Genomic DNA, 18,954 nt, shown 5'->3' with positions numbered 1-18,954 from the left:
CAGCTCCTCGCGCGATGTATCCCTGAAAATCCTATCGACCCTACGCATTTCGGTGTGTGAAATCCAGCAAAGGATGCCGCAGGGCCCGGTTCCTGTGGCCCCGATCAGCCTCCATCTAAGAGGAAGAGTCATCGGACACCCCTGTACCAGCATCTGCGTTCCCGTCCCCACCCCCCCCCCCCCGGTGTAGCAGCATCTGCGTTGCACTCCCCACCCCCGGTGTACAAGCATCCACGTACCCCTCCCCACCCCACTGGTGTACCCAGGGAAGGACAGAGCGACAACTATATAGTCACGTCGGGTGGATCTCCGCAGCCAAGGGAGTCCCTACCGAATGAGGTGTGGTCCTTCCATGGTCACCAAAGCTTCTGAGCTTTTCCAGCTTCACCCCGAGGAGACCAAGAAGGAGGGTTTCCTGTACCAGAGGCATGAGACCAAGAGAAAGACCATCATGGCGGTACCCCTTCTGGATGATGTTGTGTGGGAGGAGCTTCTGGCCCTCTTGAAGTACCCCTGCACGGCCCCGGCCAAGCAGGATAGGCTGGAGAAATAGTACTGGGTCCCGGAGTCCGCAACCATCGCCAGAGACTGGTTTCGGCGACCAAAAGGAAAAGGTAATCGAACCCTTCCTTGGCCCCTACAGACAGCAAGGGGCAGAAGTTGGACGCCATGGGCAGGAATGGTATTTACACCGCTGCGTCAACCTTCAAGGTGGCCAACACACTAGCGATCCTGGCCAGGTACGACTGGGAGCTGTGGTACAAGCTGGGCCCGATTCTGGAGTTCCATCCCGACGAGGATGGAGGCGATCGCGGTGGTGCTGGACATGGCCGACAGAGTTCTGGCAGAGGGGGAGCAGTGTGCCTTTTTTCGTCAAGGCTGGCTGAAGGCCACACATTTCCACCAGGAGGTGCAGGCGAGGGGACTGGACATGCCGTTCAGAGATTACCTTTTTGGGAAGGTTGTGGATGACTCCCTGCAGGCCATCAAGGTGGATACAGAGATGGGCCGTGCCTTGGGCACGCTCCCGCAACACGCAAAAACCAGAAGCTTGCAGCCCATTCTAGACCTGCAACGTCTCAAGTACCTAAAGTCCCAAAGATTCAGGATGGTCCCGTTCCAGCATGTGCTCGGCCAACTGGAAGGAGACCTCTTGACGTAGCTGGACCTGGAGGACGCCTACTTCCACGTCCCCATTCACAAGAAGCACTGATGGTTCCTACACATTGTAGTGCAGGGATGGCACTACCAGTTCAAAGCCCACCCCTTCGGCCTGAAGGCAGCCCCAAGGGTGTTCACAAAGTGCCTGGCACCAGTGGGGGAACCATCTGCGTCTGCAGGGGATACATGTGTACCCGTACCGGGACTGGCGCGTTTGGGCCAGTTCGTGAGAGTTGGCAGTCGGACACACACGGAGACGACCATCCAGCTGCTGACGGATCTGGGCTTCTCCATCAATTATTCAAAGTCCTGCTTGATGCCTTCACAGAACGCGCTGTTCCTAGGAGCCAGACTCAATCGTCTCCTTCCTTGTATCGTCCTCTGAGAGGGTAGCGGCCATTCTGTGGAAAGTACAACAGCTGTTGTAATTGAAGACCGCCACGGTGTGGACCGTCAAGTTGCTTCTCGGCATAATGTAGTCTTTAATCTACCTTTTCCAGCTCTGACGCTGCAACCTCTTCAGGAGTTCCTGGACACTCGCTGAATTCAGGTGTCCGGAAGCTTCGCTGAGATCACTCAGTAAGTAGTTCTGTCCTGTGATACGGCACTGGTGCATTCACCCCAATGTCACCCGATGCTAAGGGTTTCAAAGCCCCCTGTACCAGGAGACCGTCGCCACAGACGCTTCTCTGGAGTGCTGGGTGGCACACACTAGATGTCTGCACGCCAGAGGCTTGTGGCAGGCGGAGGAGAAGTATCTCCACGTTGATATCCTGGAGCTGCAGGCAGTGTTCTGTGGCCTAAAGTCATTCCTTCTGTCTCCGAAGGTCAAGGTGGTGCATATCTTCACGGACACACAACAATGTTCTACATCAGGACGCATGCACTCTCCAAAGAGTTGCGCTCCTGCCATGAGTGGGAACTTCAGCAGGACCAGGTGGACCGCATCTTCATTGTCTGGGGGCAGATCCCAGATCGATATGTTTGCGACGGCTGTGAACTCCAAATGTCAAATGTTTGCCAGCAGATTACACGAACCGGGAACCACGGGGGACACGGTCTTCCAGTGGGAAGGCCTGTTTCTGTGCTTGTTGCCACCATTGTTTTTCTTGCTGCGTGTCATCCATACATTCAGTGCTGATGCAGGATGAGTCATCGTCCCGACGTGGCCGAGGCTGATTTGGTACCTGGACCTTCGCAGCCTGTCAGCGTCGCCCCTGGTCAAACTGCCAGTGGTCCTGGATCTTTTCACCAGAAAAGGAGGCGCAATACTGCATCACAACCCAGGATAGCGGAACCTGTGGGCTTGTCTCCTGCAGCCCTAGAATTTGGAGGATACGAGTTGCCAGCAGACTGCAGGGATGTCCTTGCCATGGCCATAGCATCGTCTGCTTTGAAGTGCTACAGTCACAACTGGAAACGCTTCGCTATGTGGTGGCGGTTTCAGAATATAACCCCTCCTGAGGGTCAAGGCCCTGCAGATTCTACAGTACTTGTTATCCTTGGCCAAGGCTGTACTGGCCCACACCTATCAAGATGCATCTGGTAGCTATACCAGGTCTCCAGGACAATCTTCTTTGGTCTCACCGTCTCGTCAAGGAGTTCCTCAAAAGGACTGGTTCGACCTTTCCCACCAGTTAAGGCTCCTGCCCCGGCTTGAACTCCACTTGGTGCTGACGAGGCTCATGGGGGACCCCCTTTGAGCCTATGCATCAGGCCCCCCTCAAGTTCCTCTTGTGGAAAACTGCTTTCCTTGTGGCCATACCTCTACCTGGAGGGTGGGTGAGATCCAGGCCCTATCCTGAAAACAGCCATTTCTGATGCTTGTTAATCTGCTTAGAATCACATGCTGTGCATATGGGCCGACATCCAGTGGTAATATTGCATCTTGTCTTTCGGGGGACCGAAAGGGGACGTCGGCTAGGCGTGTATGAAACACTATCCCTATCGTGACGTGTGTAGTACCCAAAATCCCTCATGCGCCGAAGTCCATCCGATTTTTTTTTTTTTATTTTTTTTAATTTTATTTATTTTATTTTTTTTTTCCGAAGACTACAGGGGGTATCGGCTACGGCTGTGGATTCCGGCACCTAAGATCCGGCGTTCGGACCTCCACGTGGTCGGGCCTTCTGGCCGGCCTACACAGTAGGGAGAGTGGGCTCGGGGTTTGCCATACTGCTATGGCGTCTTTCCTCTTTTCCACTTCTTTCCTTTTGGTCTGGTCACCCTTCGCTTCTGCTATGGAAAGGACTCCATTTAGATTCTGCCCTCTGTGAAGGGTCAGATATCCGTGGAAAGACTAGCAGACTTCGTGTACGCTTGTCTCCCCCAAGAGCACTAAAGCAGTGTTCGGCGTTAAACTCCTAAACCTAATCCCTTAAGGAGCGGCGGTTGAAGCGGTGGGCAGCGTACAGTATGTCACGCGTGGAACCTCCCTCCCCTACCGCGACACCAGCTGAGAGTGACGGAGGTACATCGGATGACCAAACGTCCAGCGTGGATGTTGTAGACCTTGAGGCGGATGATTCTAGAGCTGCCACGCCCGTCCCCGACCCTTCCAGGCTCGACTCCAGTCTTGCTACAGGGACCACACCTGGTGACGGGGGCGTACAATCGCACCGCACAAAACGCACAACCCAAGCGCCCTCCTCGACGACCTCGTCGAAGAAGGCGCAAGCGCCATCGGGTCGATCTGATCCGAAGCCTTCCCCCCATCCGCAGCAGCGGATGACGACTGGGCTTAATAAACATAAAAAAGGCGGCACTCCACAAACTACACGCCGAAGTTTCTAAGCAAGAAACTTCAATGACTTTCAAGGTTTCCAGGGCCCGTGCAAGCCCGAAAACTACAAGTAGGCCTCTAACTACGAGTAGGCCTCTACCCGAGAAACCATCATCGGAGGCGTTGTCCCCCGAAGATTCGGTAAGAGCATCAATAGGATTGCTACGGCGGTGGGCCTAGTACTGGTTTCGCCCACAGTTATGGACCAATCTGCCGAAAGGTTTTCCACAGGTTTGGAAGACGATCCTGAGGACTCTTACGAAGAGAGCCAGGTGCCCCTCTCAAGCACCGTGAGGAGATCCTCTGAACGCCTTAGGGCGGAGGACCCTGTTCCTGCTCAACTGGGTCAATTTGGGTCATCCAAGTGGACCACGGAACAATTTGAGGGGCATATGGATCTGCTGGAGCAGGTTTTCGGGGCTTCTGATCAACCTCCGCCGAAAAAAGCTCGGGTAGACCCTAACCCTCACACACCAGTTGCCCAACGCCTAGATGTACAACACTGTTTATCAAAGATGTCCAGAAGGACACGTATAGAGAAATCTATACAGAAGAAGAGACTTCTTTTCTGGACAATTATGGGGACGATCAAGGGGCAACGGACAACTGGGAGGACCCCCAGCAGGACGATCACAATTCTGATATCATTTGCCTCAACTCTTCCCCATCCACACCGGTTCGGCAAGCTCCCCCGGTGGATGATCAAATGGCTTTCAACAACACATTGAAAAAAGCAGCGGAAGTCTTTAAAATTGCCACGATTGAGGCATTGCCTGAACAGAATTTCGCGGAAAACATTATTAATGACAAGCCTCCGGCAAGTCAGTCTATCCCTCTCTTGCTCTGTAAAGAGACGGCTGGCCCCTTCTTTACTCGCACCCGCTCAGACTAGGGCTGTGAACCCAAGGGTCAAAACTCTTCCGGCCCTCCCCCACCGACCCGCTTTATATCAAAGGACACGCAATCCCAGACTTGCTGGTGGTGACCAACACTCGCAAGAGAGCAGGAGTTCCCCTTGCCACGGGAGAGTCACCCCCGGACAAGGAGTCCAAAAGGTTGTATGCCTTAGGCAAACGAGTCACGTCGGCGGCTGCTTATACCGTCCGGATTGCCAATAACACGACGTTACTGGCAAGCTACGTCGACGCCCAATTGAACCTACTCAGGAAGGCCTTCAGGAGGTTCCGGAACCAACCAGAGCCAAGCTTCTCGCCATTGTCTCCGAGGGCAAATTTGCCAATAAAAATGTTGTAAAGAATACCCTGGACTCCGCAGAGACAGCAGGCAGGTCTCTCGCACATGGTACTCTCCTAAAGAGACACGCCTGGCTGCACACGTCTGGTTTCGGGCCTGAGACCCAGGCATCCATCAATAAACCCATTGAAGAGGCCAACCTCTTCGGGAAGGCGGTAGACGATGCGTTGGAGACAGCCAAGAAGGAGCATGAGACTATTATGTCGCTGCACCAGATTTCCCAAAAACCCTCTTCAGAGGGGCAACAATTCTCGGCGGTCCTTTCGAGGACAAGCCCGCGCCGCTCAAAATAATTTCGGCACAGGCAACTTCAACGCAAGTCAACCGGCCATAAGCCCCACTTACTACCCCCAGAGGGGTCAGAAGCGCGGAAAAAATAGAGGCAGAGGCTCCAATTCCAGAGGTGCGTCAACCTCGGGTCAGAAATGACCACCAAGTTTAGGTCCCCTCCCATGTCTCCCCGGTCGGGGGGCAATTAACATCTTTCCTCAAGGCATGGGAGGGGATAACTTCAGACCAGTGGGTATTAAAGATGGTCGCCCACGGTTATTGCGTGGAATTCGCCCCCGACCCCCACAGTTCAGACCGCCGACACATCGCCTTTCACCGGAACATCTGCAGATCCTGGTCCAAGAGGTGGCGGTGCTGCTGGGAAAGGACGCCATAGAAGCCGTCCCGATTCTTCAGGTAAACGAGGGTATTTATTCAAAATACTTCCTTGTACCCAAAAAGGATCTCACCATGCGTCCTGTTCTAGACCTGCGCCCGGCGAACAAGTTCATAAAGCCCCAGAAGTTTTGCATGGTAACACGTCAAGAGGTGATCCCATTGCTAAAACAAGGGGACTTCATGACAACATTGGATATGAAAGATGCATACTTTCATATTTCAATGCTGCCAGCACACAGAAAATTCCTAAGGTTTGTGATTCAGGACAAACACTACCAGTTCAACGTACTCCCCTTCAGCATAGCCTCTGCGCCACGGGTGTTTACCAAGGTCCTGGCAGTGGCAGCAGCACACCTGCGCAGATTTTCAGTTCCAGTTTACCCTTACCTCGACGATTGGCTCATCACGGGGGACTCGTTCGACGTTTGCTTTTCGAACACCCAAAAGACAGTAGACCTACTGTTCAGCCTGGGATTTTCTATCAACGAAAAGAAATCCAGCTTAGTCCCCAGCCAAGTAAAACTGTTCCTGGGGGCTCTAATTCGCACGGAAGACTGTCTAGTCTTACCTTCCAGCGAGAGGGTTCAGAACATGCTCTCTCAAGTTCCTCAGTATGTAGCCAGTCGGGAGGTGACGGTACGTAAAGCTATGCGTTTGCTAGGGATGATGGTGTCATGCATATACTTGGTCCCCCACGCGCGGCTGCGCATGCATCCCATGCAAGAGTGGCTCAACAGCCAGTGGTGTCAGGCCAGCGGACAATGGGAATATCGGTTATCTCGCCAGCCCTCGTTCTCTCTGCAGTGGTGGTCGAGGGAGAACCTCTTGAAGGGGAAAACCTTCACCACCCCCTGCAGTGGAAGCCACTCTCACGACACTCATCTCTCACAGGGTGGGGGGGGGGGCTCACCTGCTTCAACAGACAGCGCACAGAGTGTGGTCCCCTCAGGTAGCGTCCACCCATATAAACCTACTGGAGCTACTAGCAGTGTTCAAAGCATTGAAAGCCTTTCAGGAGCAACTGCAAGGGAAGACCGTGCTGGTCCTAACCGACAGCACAACAGCAATGTATTATCTGAACAAGCAGGGGGGGGGGGGGGGGCGGGGCACTCACTCTCCAGGGCTATCCAAGCTGTCCCAAAACATCTGGATATGGGCTCTCAAACACAAGATGTTCCTGATATCCCAACATGTTCCAGGGAAACTCAATCTTCTGGCAGACGTACTCGGCAGAGATTTTCCTCTGCCAGAAGAATACGAATGGCGTCTGAACGAAGACATTGTATCCAACGTCTTCGCAGAATGGGGGTTTCCAGAGATCGACCTATTCGCTACTCAGGAGAATGCCCAGTTTATGCCTCCAGGTACCCCCAGAACCGATCCAAGGGGAACGGTCTCTGGATAACTTGGTCGGGGAAATCTGTTTACGCTCACCCCCCCCCCCCCCCCACCACCCTCCCCGACTCCCCTTCAGAACAAGATAGTGCACAAGATGCACCAGGTTCTGGTGGCTCCCATGTGGGCCCGCCAATCCTGGTGCGCGCACCTGATGGAAATGTCCCTCTCCCCACCAGTCAAGCTGCCCTACCCGTACAACATGTCTCAGGACAGGGGGAAGATTCTGCACCCATGCCCAAAAACTCTGAATTTAGTAGCCTGGCTCCTGAAGTCATAGAGTTTGGACATCTGCAACTCCCTCAATGATGCATGGACATACTGAGGGAGGCGAGAAAGCCTAACACACGTTATTGCTGTGCCAGCAAATGGTAACGTTTTGTCGTTTGGTGCAGTTCCAAAGGCGTCAATCCCACCGATTGCTCGCCTTCACACATTGTGTTATATCTAACCCATCTGTTGGACTCTGGGTTAGTCTTCAATTCCTTTAAGGTTCACCCTGCGCCGTTGTCAGCCTACACCACGTCACAGCTAAAGGTGTCGTGGTGGAAAATACCTGCGATTAAAGCCTTTATGGAAGGGGTTAAACGAATTTATCCCCCCATCACTCACCCAGCCCCTGGGTGGGATCTAAATGTGGTTTTAACTAGGCTCATGCAACCCCCCCCTTTTGAGCCTATGCATAAAGCTAGTCTGAAAGACCTGACTTACAAGACAGCCTTTCTAGTAGCTATCACTTCTATCAGAAGAGTTAGCGAACTACAGGCCCTCTCGGTCTTGGACCCCTATGTTACAGCTCACAAAGATAAAGTAGTTCTGCGCACTCATCCCAGATTTGCGCCGAAATTTAGTTCAAAGTTCCATGTGAACCAGTCAATCGAACTACCCACGTTCTTCCAGAGACCTACTAACATGGCCGAAAGAAGCCTTCACACACTAGATGTGCGCAGGGCAGTCATGTTCTAAATGGATAGAACCAAACCACTGAGGAAAACTACACAATTCTTTGTATTAGTGGCAGCTGGTAGAGAAGGGGACCCTGTCTCTAAATCAGCAATATCAAGGTGGATTGTCAAATGCATCACACTGTTTCACTCTTGCAAAGAGAGAACTGCCCTTCAAGCCTGGAGCACATTCTACTCGAGGCACTGGGGCATCCATAGCATTCATTGCAAATGTTCCCCTAGAGTCCATTTGCAAAGCGGCAACCTGGAGTTCTGTACACACCTTTACAAAACACTTTCCTAGACACTCATTCTAGGTCTGATTCTCAGGTGGGACAAGCAGTACTAAGACATCTTTTTTTCTATTGTTCCTTTTCACAACCCACCTCCAACTCCGGGTACTGCTTGCTAGTCTATGCACAGCATGTGATTCTAAGCAGATTAACAAGCATCAGAAGACATGCATTACTTACCGTAAAAGCATTTCTTATTGTATCTGCTTAGATTCACATGCGCCTTCCCTGCCTCCCTGCTCGGGTTGGAAGGAACATAAACTTCTTACTACTTTCTCTCTTCATGTACTCACTCTCTATAGCCTTGGGCTCCCTCATGGCAGAAAAATACAATCGGAGGGACCTCGGCGCGTGAGGGATTTTGGGTACTACACACATCACGATAGGGATGGTGTTTCAGACACGCCTATGCCGACGTCCCATTTCGGTCCCCCGACAGACAAGATGCAATACTCCGCGGTTACCACTGGATGTCGGACCATATGCACAGCATGTGAATCTAAGCAGATACAATCATCAGAAATGCTTTTACGGTAAGTAATGCATGTCATCTGACTTTCCATGAGTCGAGGATGGTTTGGCGGACGCACCCCTCCTTCATGCCAAAGGGTCTGTCGGAATTCCACCTCAGCAAACATTTGTTGCCTACATTTTCCCTTAAGCCTTCATCAACTGCTGAAAGGGCCTGCCACTCGCTGGACGTTGCTCATGCCTGAAGTTCTATGTGGCACGCACAAAGTTTTCGGAAGTTGTCTCAACTGTTTGAACTTTGGTCCTGTGAACCATGGGAAGGCCTTGTCAAAGGCTTCCATCTCAAGGTGGCTCTCTGGCTGCATCACACAGTATCATCGGTTGGCGAACCGACCGCTGCTGGCCGTCCGAGAACCCACTCCACCAGAGCGGTTGTTGCGATAACGGCATTGTCTGGTGTGCCCCTGCTGGACATCTGCAGGGCTGCTATGTGGAGGTCCATGCACACCTTCACAAAGTTCTAATGCGTCGACAGGGATTCCAAGGAGTCCAGAGGCAGCCAGGCAGGGCTACACAGCCTGTTTGCTTGCAGTGAGTCTGTTAGTATTGCTTCTGTTGAGCCTTGCCACCTTGGTTGTGTTATGTTGTACTGCCATCTATTCTTTATTCATGCGCATGTGAATCCATGCCAGACCCCATGCTGGAGAAGGAACAAGTTACTTACCTGTAACTATTCTCCAGCATGGGTCTGGCATGGATTCACATGTGAACCCTCCCACCCCTCTGCGGCTCTTCTTGGTCATACTGCCACTTCACATGCTTACCAAATCAGAAGATGGCTGCCAGAGGAGAGGCTAGGAAGAAGGCTGTCTTTGGCTGGGGGCAATATGACCCAGAGGACCGTGATTGGTTTAGAAGAGAAATACAGTTTGAGTGAAAGTGAAAGTTTTTCTTTTACCGAGGATCGCCGGCCTGAGAACTGGGAATATTAATGAGCATGTGAATCCATGCCAGACCTATGCTGGAGAACAATAGTTACAGGTAGGTAACTTCCTACTGCACAACACACTAAATGAATCCTACATTCCTACCACACGATTGCATGTCCTTTTGTTGAATGTCTGCAGGTCTGAAAGCAGGGGATAGATACTATTGCTTGCAGCCTTTGATTAGAGGCTCTTTGAAGTCTGCTGAAAAGCCTGATGGAATTGAATGTGCAACTGCTTCTTTCCTGTAACATGAACATATTTTGTAAATGCAATCTAAATTATTTCAGTGTGACAACTATGAAATCCGGCCTGGCAAACACCTTGGCGTGTGCATCTCTGTCGCAAACAACAGGTTGTTTGTTGGATCTATTCCAAAGAACAAGACAAAGGAAAACATTTTGGAAGAATTTAGTAAGGTCACAGGTAAGGATACACAGTTTAGTACTTTTTTAGTCTTGAGGTAGTTTTGTCCTTTGCTTAAATTTCTTGAATTTGATGTTTTCATTACAATGTCGCTCCTTTCTAGTTATCAACCAAATGCTGGAAATGGTTTTATCTAAATCCATAAAAAGCTAACCATATTTGTCAATGTTCTGTGAAGCTTGCAATCAGTCCTACGTTCATCGAAAAATCCCTTGGAAAATATTTATTGTATCCTCCTCTCCCTCCCAAACAAATAGCTGGGTGATCATGCCCTAGAGCCTAGATTGGGGAAATGTTTTGACACAAGATAGATGGCTCGTTGCCCCTCATGTGAATTCCTGCTTGGTGTCTTTTCGCCCCGCTGACCTCCACCCATATAATGTCTCCCTCCTGCCTTTCCTCCACCCCACTTTTCTTTTTTTAACTGTTTATTTGTTAACACTTGGTTTTGGTGGAACACCTACAAATATTGGTCAGTGGACCATAGTGAAAAACAAAATGCAATTTTTAAAATTTTGTATTTATTTAATATGCATATAGCTATCAAGAAGGCTTTACATATATACAACCATAAAATCCACATTTAAATAAAAACATCCAAATAAGGTTAAAAGTATAACACAACCAGCCTAATACATTAAGAAGCTTTGTATAATTAAAATATACCATCAGATAATTGTGTAAGAATAACTAGGCAAGACTCATCAAAATTCATCACGTGGAATATAACATGAACACAATTGCCTTGTAAAATATTCTCCCAAATTTCATTCATGTTACCAAGATCACATACATTATCATATTTCTTTACATGTGTTAGTCTTATAATGTCAAGACTCTCACAGTGGCAGATGTGTTCTGCTGTTTCAATAGAAAAAGTCCCACATAGTCTACACCATCTGTTCTCTCGTGGAATGCCACATTTTTCACCCATTATCTCCAAGCCATCAGATAAGTTAAACTTATTAATTAACGTCTGATTGTTTTAGCATCGGGAAACGCAGTGATGTACTTTGGAGTTCCTAAAGAGTTCCCCCACTGTTTTATAAACATACTCTCTTCCCTACGTCATGTATGGCATCTTTCAATAAATGTTTAACTATAGTAGGTGAATATTTTAGCCAAACATGTACATTCTCTCTAGCCCTCTTCTGATGGTTAGATCTAATATGTCCTAGAGCACACAATACTCTTATCAATAACCTCAGCAGATTTGATCAATTTCCCAATCGTTCTCATTGTCTAGGGTGCATAGTTTTGCATGCAGCATGGCGGTCTTGTACTCCATGATATCGCTAATCTGCATAAAGTTGCTTTCTAAAAGAATGCATTCACATGGCAACGAGATGGGCATTCAAAGTAAAAAAAAGTAAAATGTTTCCTTTAAATCTGTCCAACTCAAGTTTTTTACCCCAGATCTCTGCTCCATATAATAAACATGGTACTACTTTTGCAGCATGCAACATCATTATCGTACTTGGAGTATCCAGCTTGTTTACCAATAAAATGGCTTAATGCCATAGTGGTGGTCATGCATTTACATTTAATTTCAAGCCACTGCTGTTTCCAGGACAATTTATGATCAATAATAATCCCTAAATATCTGTAGTGGCCAACCACCTTGATTACCTGGCTGTCGATGGCCCATTTTTATTTTTTTGCGGGCTTTGCGATGTTTTTTTTTGTTTTTAATTTTTTCCCTAAAAAGGCGATAAACTTAGTCTTACCGAGATTGATTTTTTTAACCCATTCTCAGTTGCAAATGTTTCTAATGCTGTCAATTTATGTTGCATGGACTCCCGGTGAGCAAACCTATTTCAATATCGTTGGACTTAATGGTGTTAAATGCCATATGTAGATCTGCTAAATATAAATTAAAGTAGCATCTTAAATTACAACCCTGTTTGACTCCTCGGCAGGTTTATCAGTCCAGAGACTTTACCTTCTCTGTCTAATCTGACTGACAGATGTGTTGGAGTATAACAATCTGATCATAGAGAGCAGACCAGGCGCGAGAGTCCACAGCTTCAATTTGTTCCATAGTTTATTTCTACAGATCATGTCAAAAGTGGTGGAAAATTCTATAAACACCCCAAGGGAATTGGCACATTTCTGAGAATTCTCCCTAACAATCTGTAATCCATTGATTCAATTTATTTTTCAATACTTTGGCAAAGATTTTAGCTGGAATATCCAACATTGCTAACATACGATAATTGGTTGGATCTTTCCAGCTGCCCTTTTTATGTATGGGTAATATGGAGCTTTCTTGCCAGGTTTTAGGCCCCTGACCAGATTTGCCAATCCATCCATACAGACAGTAAATGCAGAGCATCGGCACATTTCCCTGGAGATAGTTTAACCAGCACATTACAGGTGCAGTCTGGGCCCATAGCTCAAGAAGATGGTAAAGTTAATTTCATCAACCAAGTGGCTACAATTTCATTCAGTCACCCTGGCCTCTGTTATTTTCGTGAATGGGTTTGTGCGCTCCCAGTCTTTCTAACGTGCATGATCCATTCACCAATACATTTAATGGGTAGTACCTTTTTTTAAAAAAAATCTATTACCACTCGTATGCCTTGATTGTTATTAGTTCTCGACCACTGTGCCAATGTTCGCCAGATTTAATTTGCCTCATATGCTTTGTGCCGACGGAGCCCCTTTCTGTGTTCGCACTTAACCGCTCTGCTTTTCTAATATGCATCACCACAGTCAGTATTTTTAATCGTACCTATAGTGTTTCGCAACTTTTTCTTAGCGATATGGGTGGACTTATCAAACATTGGTTTTTGTTGATGTGTCAGGTGCCATCTTTCACTTGTGGAAGTATAAACAAGTTTGTGTGCATAAGCAGTTTTGATTGCAGCTACCACTTGTTCAACAGCTAGTATTGCTTCGGAATTACTATAACCTGTCAATACTTGCATCTTATCTATAAAAATAGTAAGTTCCTGTTCAGCTTTCTGATTTCCCTTAGCTAGATTAGTTGGATTCCATTTTATACGGTTGCCACCATTAAGAGATGTTTCCCACTGGGGGTTTGGCTGTCCTGATTGGATAGCCAAATGCCCCTTTGTGTAAATTGCTGAGAGATTGCAGAGGAGTGTGTGCTGGAACTGTATAAAAGGTGAGTCTCCTGGAGTAAAAGTCAAGTCGACCATTGGTAGCTGAAGTAACAGAAGTAGACGACCAGAGACGCCTGCAGACCCTTTGCAACACTGTAAAGCGACCACTGCTTTCCTGGCCCAGTTTTCTATGCGACAGAGGCACTCCGAAGAGGACTACTTACCTTTGACTGGTGGGAACAACCATTCCCAAGATACATTTTGATTGGAACCATCTCCTTAAGTCCTGAGAGTTTCCAGAGCTGCAGAACCTCAATCAGGAGATCTGATGCCCATTTTGAGTGCATCGTCGTGGAAAGGACCAATCCGTCCAAATCTTTACTGAGCTCTCAAAGACACTCCAGAGATCCGATCCAACTCACCCAGACTCCCCCTCCCTCTTACCCCCCTCATCAGAGTGCAGGACTGCAGGAAGCAAAGATTGACCGGGCAAATTGTGTCCTTTGTTGTTGCTGCAAATCATGCTACAGGTCCTCCCTTGAGACTGCTGCTGAGAGATCCTGTCTATTGTCCTGCCTTTCGTCATCAGATGAAGGAATCTGAAGGTTGGGTGCAGAGCTGCAACATCGCAGAGAATCCTTCATGAACGTAACCAAAGATACTGTGGGGGGAAAAGGTATTGCTTACCTTATTCCAGAAAGTTGCTCCAGAGCATTGAGTGCACATAGGTGTCCAGGGCAACCCCCTCTTATCTGACTAAAGCTGATCTCTTTAGTGAGTCCTTTCTCAAGGTCTCCAACGTTGGTTTTCTCCATGCTTCTTCCTAGAGACTGGCAATAAACCAGAGTAATTTCTGACTTCTGCTGCTGTTCAAGATTTTAAGCCATTCCGAACTGCCTTTTAGCTAGGGGTGCATTTTGGACTTGTTGTGCAGGGAATCTGCTACTAATACCTGAAGCTCTGCTAGGATAATACTAAACAACTGTTTTCCTTCCCAAAAATGATTCTTGTGTATGCTGACTAAATGCAATTACTGTATTACTTTGTAGGTGCACATGATTACCAATAGTACTGCCAAACTCCTGTAACAATTATGTGTTCAGCAACTACCAACTAAGTGACCCTTTGAAAGTATTGAAAAGTGTACCTATGGGTGTTTTATCGTATTTAAAAAGTGACTTGTGTAAATATAATCTATATTTTAATATAAATGTATGTAATGTTTCTTTGAAGTGCATTTCTGGCTTGGTTAAGATAATCCTGACTGCTCTGCCACTCTACAAAGGTCTCCGAGTAATAGACTGGTTCTAAGAGTTGGATCTACAAACCACTGGGATAGCTTACTAAAGTCTTACCTCTAAGTGGGACTTTAAGAAAACTCCCCTAACATGTATGACAAGACAGGCATGCGCTAGAGGCTCGTCCAGAAACATAGGCCAGTGTGTCCTAAATGCTGCTGCACACGCAAATACATATATATATATATATATATATATATAATATATATATATATATATATATATGGGATCTGCTTGGATCACATGCTGTGCGTAGGCCCATATCTGTACCCATGATCACTCACGCACCGGGGTGCCCTCAGATTGTTTTCCGCCATTCTAGACAGACCTGTATAGCAGCGTTCCTTTCGGCGTAAAGCCATTGACTATTTACAATTGGCGATAGTATTTCTTTCTATCCTTTCACTGACCTCCGAAACATCACGCCGGTGAAGACAGAAAAACTGCCATCGAAGACTACCGCGACGGACCATTCGGCCTTGGAAGGCCGCCCCGGTCCTTGGCCCAGGCAGTAGGGAGAGGGGGAGGCCATTTTAGGAAAGCATGTACTCACCTTCCTACACTTAGTTCGCCCAGCTGCCATAATTATACCCTAGGTTTTAGTAATCTGGAACCCTTAGTGTAATCAAGAATTGGACACTGGAACCACCATAGTGCGTAGGTCACCCGGACCCCCCTTCCACTCCCTCCCCCCTCTGAGTAAATCGTTCTGAATACTGTACCACTGGTTTGTTTCATGTTTGTAAACTATGCTTCATTAACTACTGTACCTGTTATTCTGTAAAGCGCTATATAAACTCAAACAAAAACATAATCGCAAGTTCCCATGGGTAGACAAACTTAGTTTGTAACTTGTGTCTTCCAAGAGACCACGTTGAAACGTTTGAGCGTGCAGGCTCTTCAAGTCAAAGACATTAAAGGACTGCTCCACGAAACGCTGGGCCCGCTACGCCAGGCAGCTCAAGGCCATGGAGGTGGAAGGGCTTTCAGCGATGGCAGCGACGCCGTCCTTTCGAACGGCGAGGGTGACTGAGTAGCTCCAGCTACTCAAGCGCAAGCCCCCGACCCTGTAGGACAGGCCGGTGGCCATGTTGTGGGGACTACACCCGGTGGCGGTAGCGCGACAAACACACACCACTAAGCACATAAACCCAGGTCGAGACTCAACACATGGGTCGAGTGATCAACAACGATCAACACCCAGGGAATGGTCAGCTGAGTCATGGTCCTTTGCGCAATCTCGCTCGATCGGCACACGACAGGGCCCAACCGGCGAAAGACGGCAAGGGTGTCGCTCGCAAAACTCCCTCCGAAGGGCAATAGTCTGCGGACGAGGCCTCGACCTTACCAGCAGCCGATAAGGTGGCAGGCCCTAAAATCTGTAAAACACTGGTCTGGTCTGTAGGGGGCAGGGGAGAGAGAAACATCACAGGAAGACCTCAAAGACCCCTCATAGGGACAAGCGCCCTTGGAAGGAAAAGTCTAAATCATCGAAGCCCATAGGAAAATCTACAGAATCTAGGCCTACGGTGGTACCTCCCACATAGGACTTTTCCACTCAATCTGTAATAATTCCAAAGAATGGGACACAGGACATTGACAGAGTGATCAGAAGAATTACCTTTATGGCCAATTTTTTCGAGAAGAACCCTTATTACCTTCAGAACTCCACTCCTCCCACCAGAGCACAATCTGGCTCTCAAGCCTCTGCCTTACCTACTCAACCCCCTTCTAAGAAGCCTTGTTCAATTGCTCCTTTACAGAGTACAGTCATAGATCTAGGACCCTGAATCAGACCAAGAAGATCTCTCCTTTTGTAGAGGCATCTGACCCTCAGTTTGATGAGGATCCCCCTTTTATGGGGATGCCAAGGACCCAGAGGCAGACCAAGAGGAGGCTAATATGTACTCTATAGCTTCCCCTCTTAAACAAGACACTCCACTTGTCGATTTATCCTATTGATAAACCCCTCCTCAATGAGGTACTAGCCAAGGCGGCTGAGCACTTTCAGATTGACAACCAGGAGGATAGAGACTTTGCAGAACAAATCCTTGGACAAGAAGACAGTGGCCCAGTTTATCCTGCTACTGAAATCAGTACAGCGCAGAATACAGCCATCTTTTAGAAGCCTTAATCTCATACGGGCCGTAAACCCACATGTGGAGAAATTATTCTGACCCGCTCCTTCGGACCAATTATATATTCAAGGGCATCTAAAACCAGACTCCTTAGTTGTGACTACAACTAGAAAGAGAGCAGGCCCACCCCTTGCTTCCTCCGAGGCTCCACCTGATAATGAGAGCAAAAAGATCTATGGCATGGGTAGAAAGGTCGCCTCCTCTGCGGCCTTTCAAACCAGTATAGTGAACAGTGCAACTCTCTTGGCAAGTTACAACTGCCACAAGTGGGAAGTGGGAAGAAATGTCTGCTTTTACTTTTGTCTGCCACAGAGCCACTCAAATTCCAACTAGCACAGGTGGCTGCAGATGGGAAGGCTGTATCTAGCTGTCTCCTTAAATCCAATTTTTACACGGCGGACAATGCGAAAGTCACTCCGCAATGGACCGTTAAGAGGCATGCATAGCTGTGCCAGTCAGCTTTTAGACCGGAGACGCAGGCCTCTCTAACCATACCAGTGGAACCTTACGTGCTCTTCGGTAAGGCAGTTGAAGAGGCACTTGGAACAGCAAAGGACGAGTAGGACACTCTCAAATCTTTAGGTCAACTCAGTAACAAGCCTTCTGGTCAAAGGGGTAACGGAAATGTTTGCTGTTTTTGAGGTCAAAATTCTTAACGAGGATCCAGCTACTATAAAGGCCAAAGTTCCTCCTGGGGAAATAATCGAGGGCATTCCGGCCAGTGTTATCCCAGAGGACAACGCTGAGGTCGTGGTCAGGGCAGAGGCCCTGCTCAAGGTGGCACACCACCTCAGAGGAAGTGACATTCCGCTTCAGGTGCCTTCCCATGCTTCTCCAGTAGGACGCATTTCCAGCTTCACCCAAGCCTGGGAGGGTATCACCTCAGACAGATGGTGCTGTCCACAGTAGCAGGCGGATACTGTATAGAACTACTCAACATACCCATGACAGAAGATCAATCACAAGAACATCAGTGTATCCTTCTCGAAGAGATTGCCACACTTCTATTAAAGATACCATAAAAGTCATCCCGGCCAACCAGGTAAACGTGGGGGGGGGGTATTTTATTCAACTTACTTCCTTGTGCTAAAGAAAGATCTAACAATGCGCCCAGTATTAGATTTACGCCCTACAAACAAGTATGTCAAGCCACAAAACTTTCCACATGACTACACTACAAGAGGTAATCCCTCTGTTAAAACGGGGGGGATTACCTGGCAACGCTGGATATGAAGGATGCCTATTCATATTTCAATGTTCCCAGCGCACAGAAGATTCTTGCGTTTCAAGATGGCGAACCAGCACTACCAATCCAAGGTGCTGCCCTTTGGAATAGCCTCGGCTCCAAGGGTATTCACAAAGGTACTGGTGGTGGTGGCAGCGCACCTACGCAGGGAGGTAATCCCAGTGTACCCATACCTGGATAACTGGCTCATTACAGGGGAGTCCCTCCTAATTTGCAGGAACGAGAAATTCAGAGGAAAGAGTCCAGAATGTTACTGCAAATAACGCATTATCAGGCCGGCCGCCAGATAAGGGTGCGCAAAGCAATGTATTTGCTAGGCATGATGGCATCTTGCATTTACCTGGCTGCTCACACGCGACTGCGACCCATGCAGGAGTGGTTGGCGAAAGTGGTCTTAAGCAAGTGGTATGTGGGATGATCTAGTGGTCATTTCACCAACACTAGTAAAGAATATTCGCTGGTGGACAAGAGAAAATCTACCGAAGGGGAAACCCTTGTACGATTCGGAAGTACTAGCAATTGGCACGACGGACGCATCACTCGCTGGGTGGGGTGGCTCACTACCTTCACCACACAGCTCAGGGTCTGTGGTCTCACACGGAACCACATCAATCTGCTAGAACTACTAGCAGTATTGAAAGACCTTCAGGTATTAGAACCGCATCTAGCAAACCAATCTTTGCAGATCCTAACGGACAGCACTACAGCAATGTTTCACATCAACAAACAGGAGGGCACATGGTCTCCAAATCTGTCCAGGCTTGCGCAACAAGTTAGGAATATTTTACGTTTGAGTGCCCATTTCCAATCATCACAGCACGTT

The 18,954-nt window shown here is 48.3% G+C and overlaps 1 protein-coding gene across 3 annotated transcripts in view; it reads left to right on the top strand.

Moving 5' to 3' along the window:
• Positions 1-18,954, top strand: part of HNRNPR (heterogeneous nuclear ribonucleoprotein R) — an 872,346-nt gene that overhangs the window by 488,358 nt on the left and 365,034 nt on the right. For all 3 annotated transcript variants that reach the window (XM_069622744.1, XM_069622746.1, XM_069622745.1), the window contains one exon: positions 10,246-10,381. In XM_069622744.1, the coding sequence (XP_069478845.1) occupies positions 10,246-10,381 (136 nt within the window). The remainder of the gene's footprint in view (positions 1-10,245; positions 10,382-18,954) is intronic.

This window comes from Ambystoma mexicanum, chromosome 11 (genome assembly GCF_040938575.1).
Source record: "Ambystoma mexicanum isolate Mex_15411 chromosome 11, UKY_AmexF1_1, whole genome shotgun sequence".
Classification (NCBI taxonomy): Eukaryota; Metazoa; Chordata; class Amphibia; order Caudata; family Ambystomatidae; genus Ambystoma; species Ambystoma mexicanum.
Note: the sequence above shows the minus strand (reverse complement) of the source record. Positions and strands in the feature narration are given on the sequence as shown.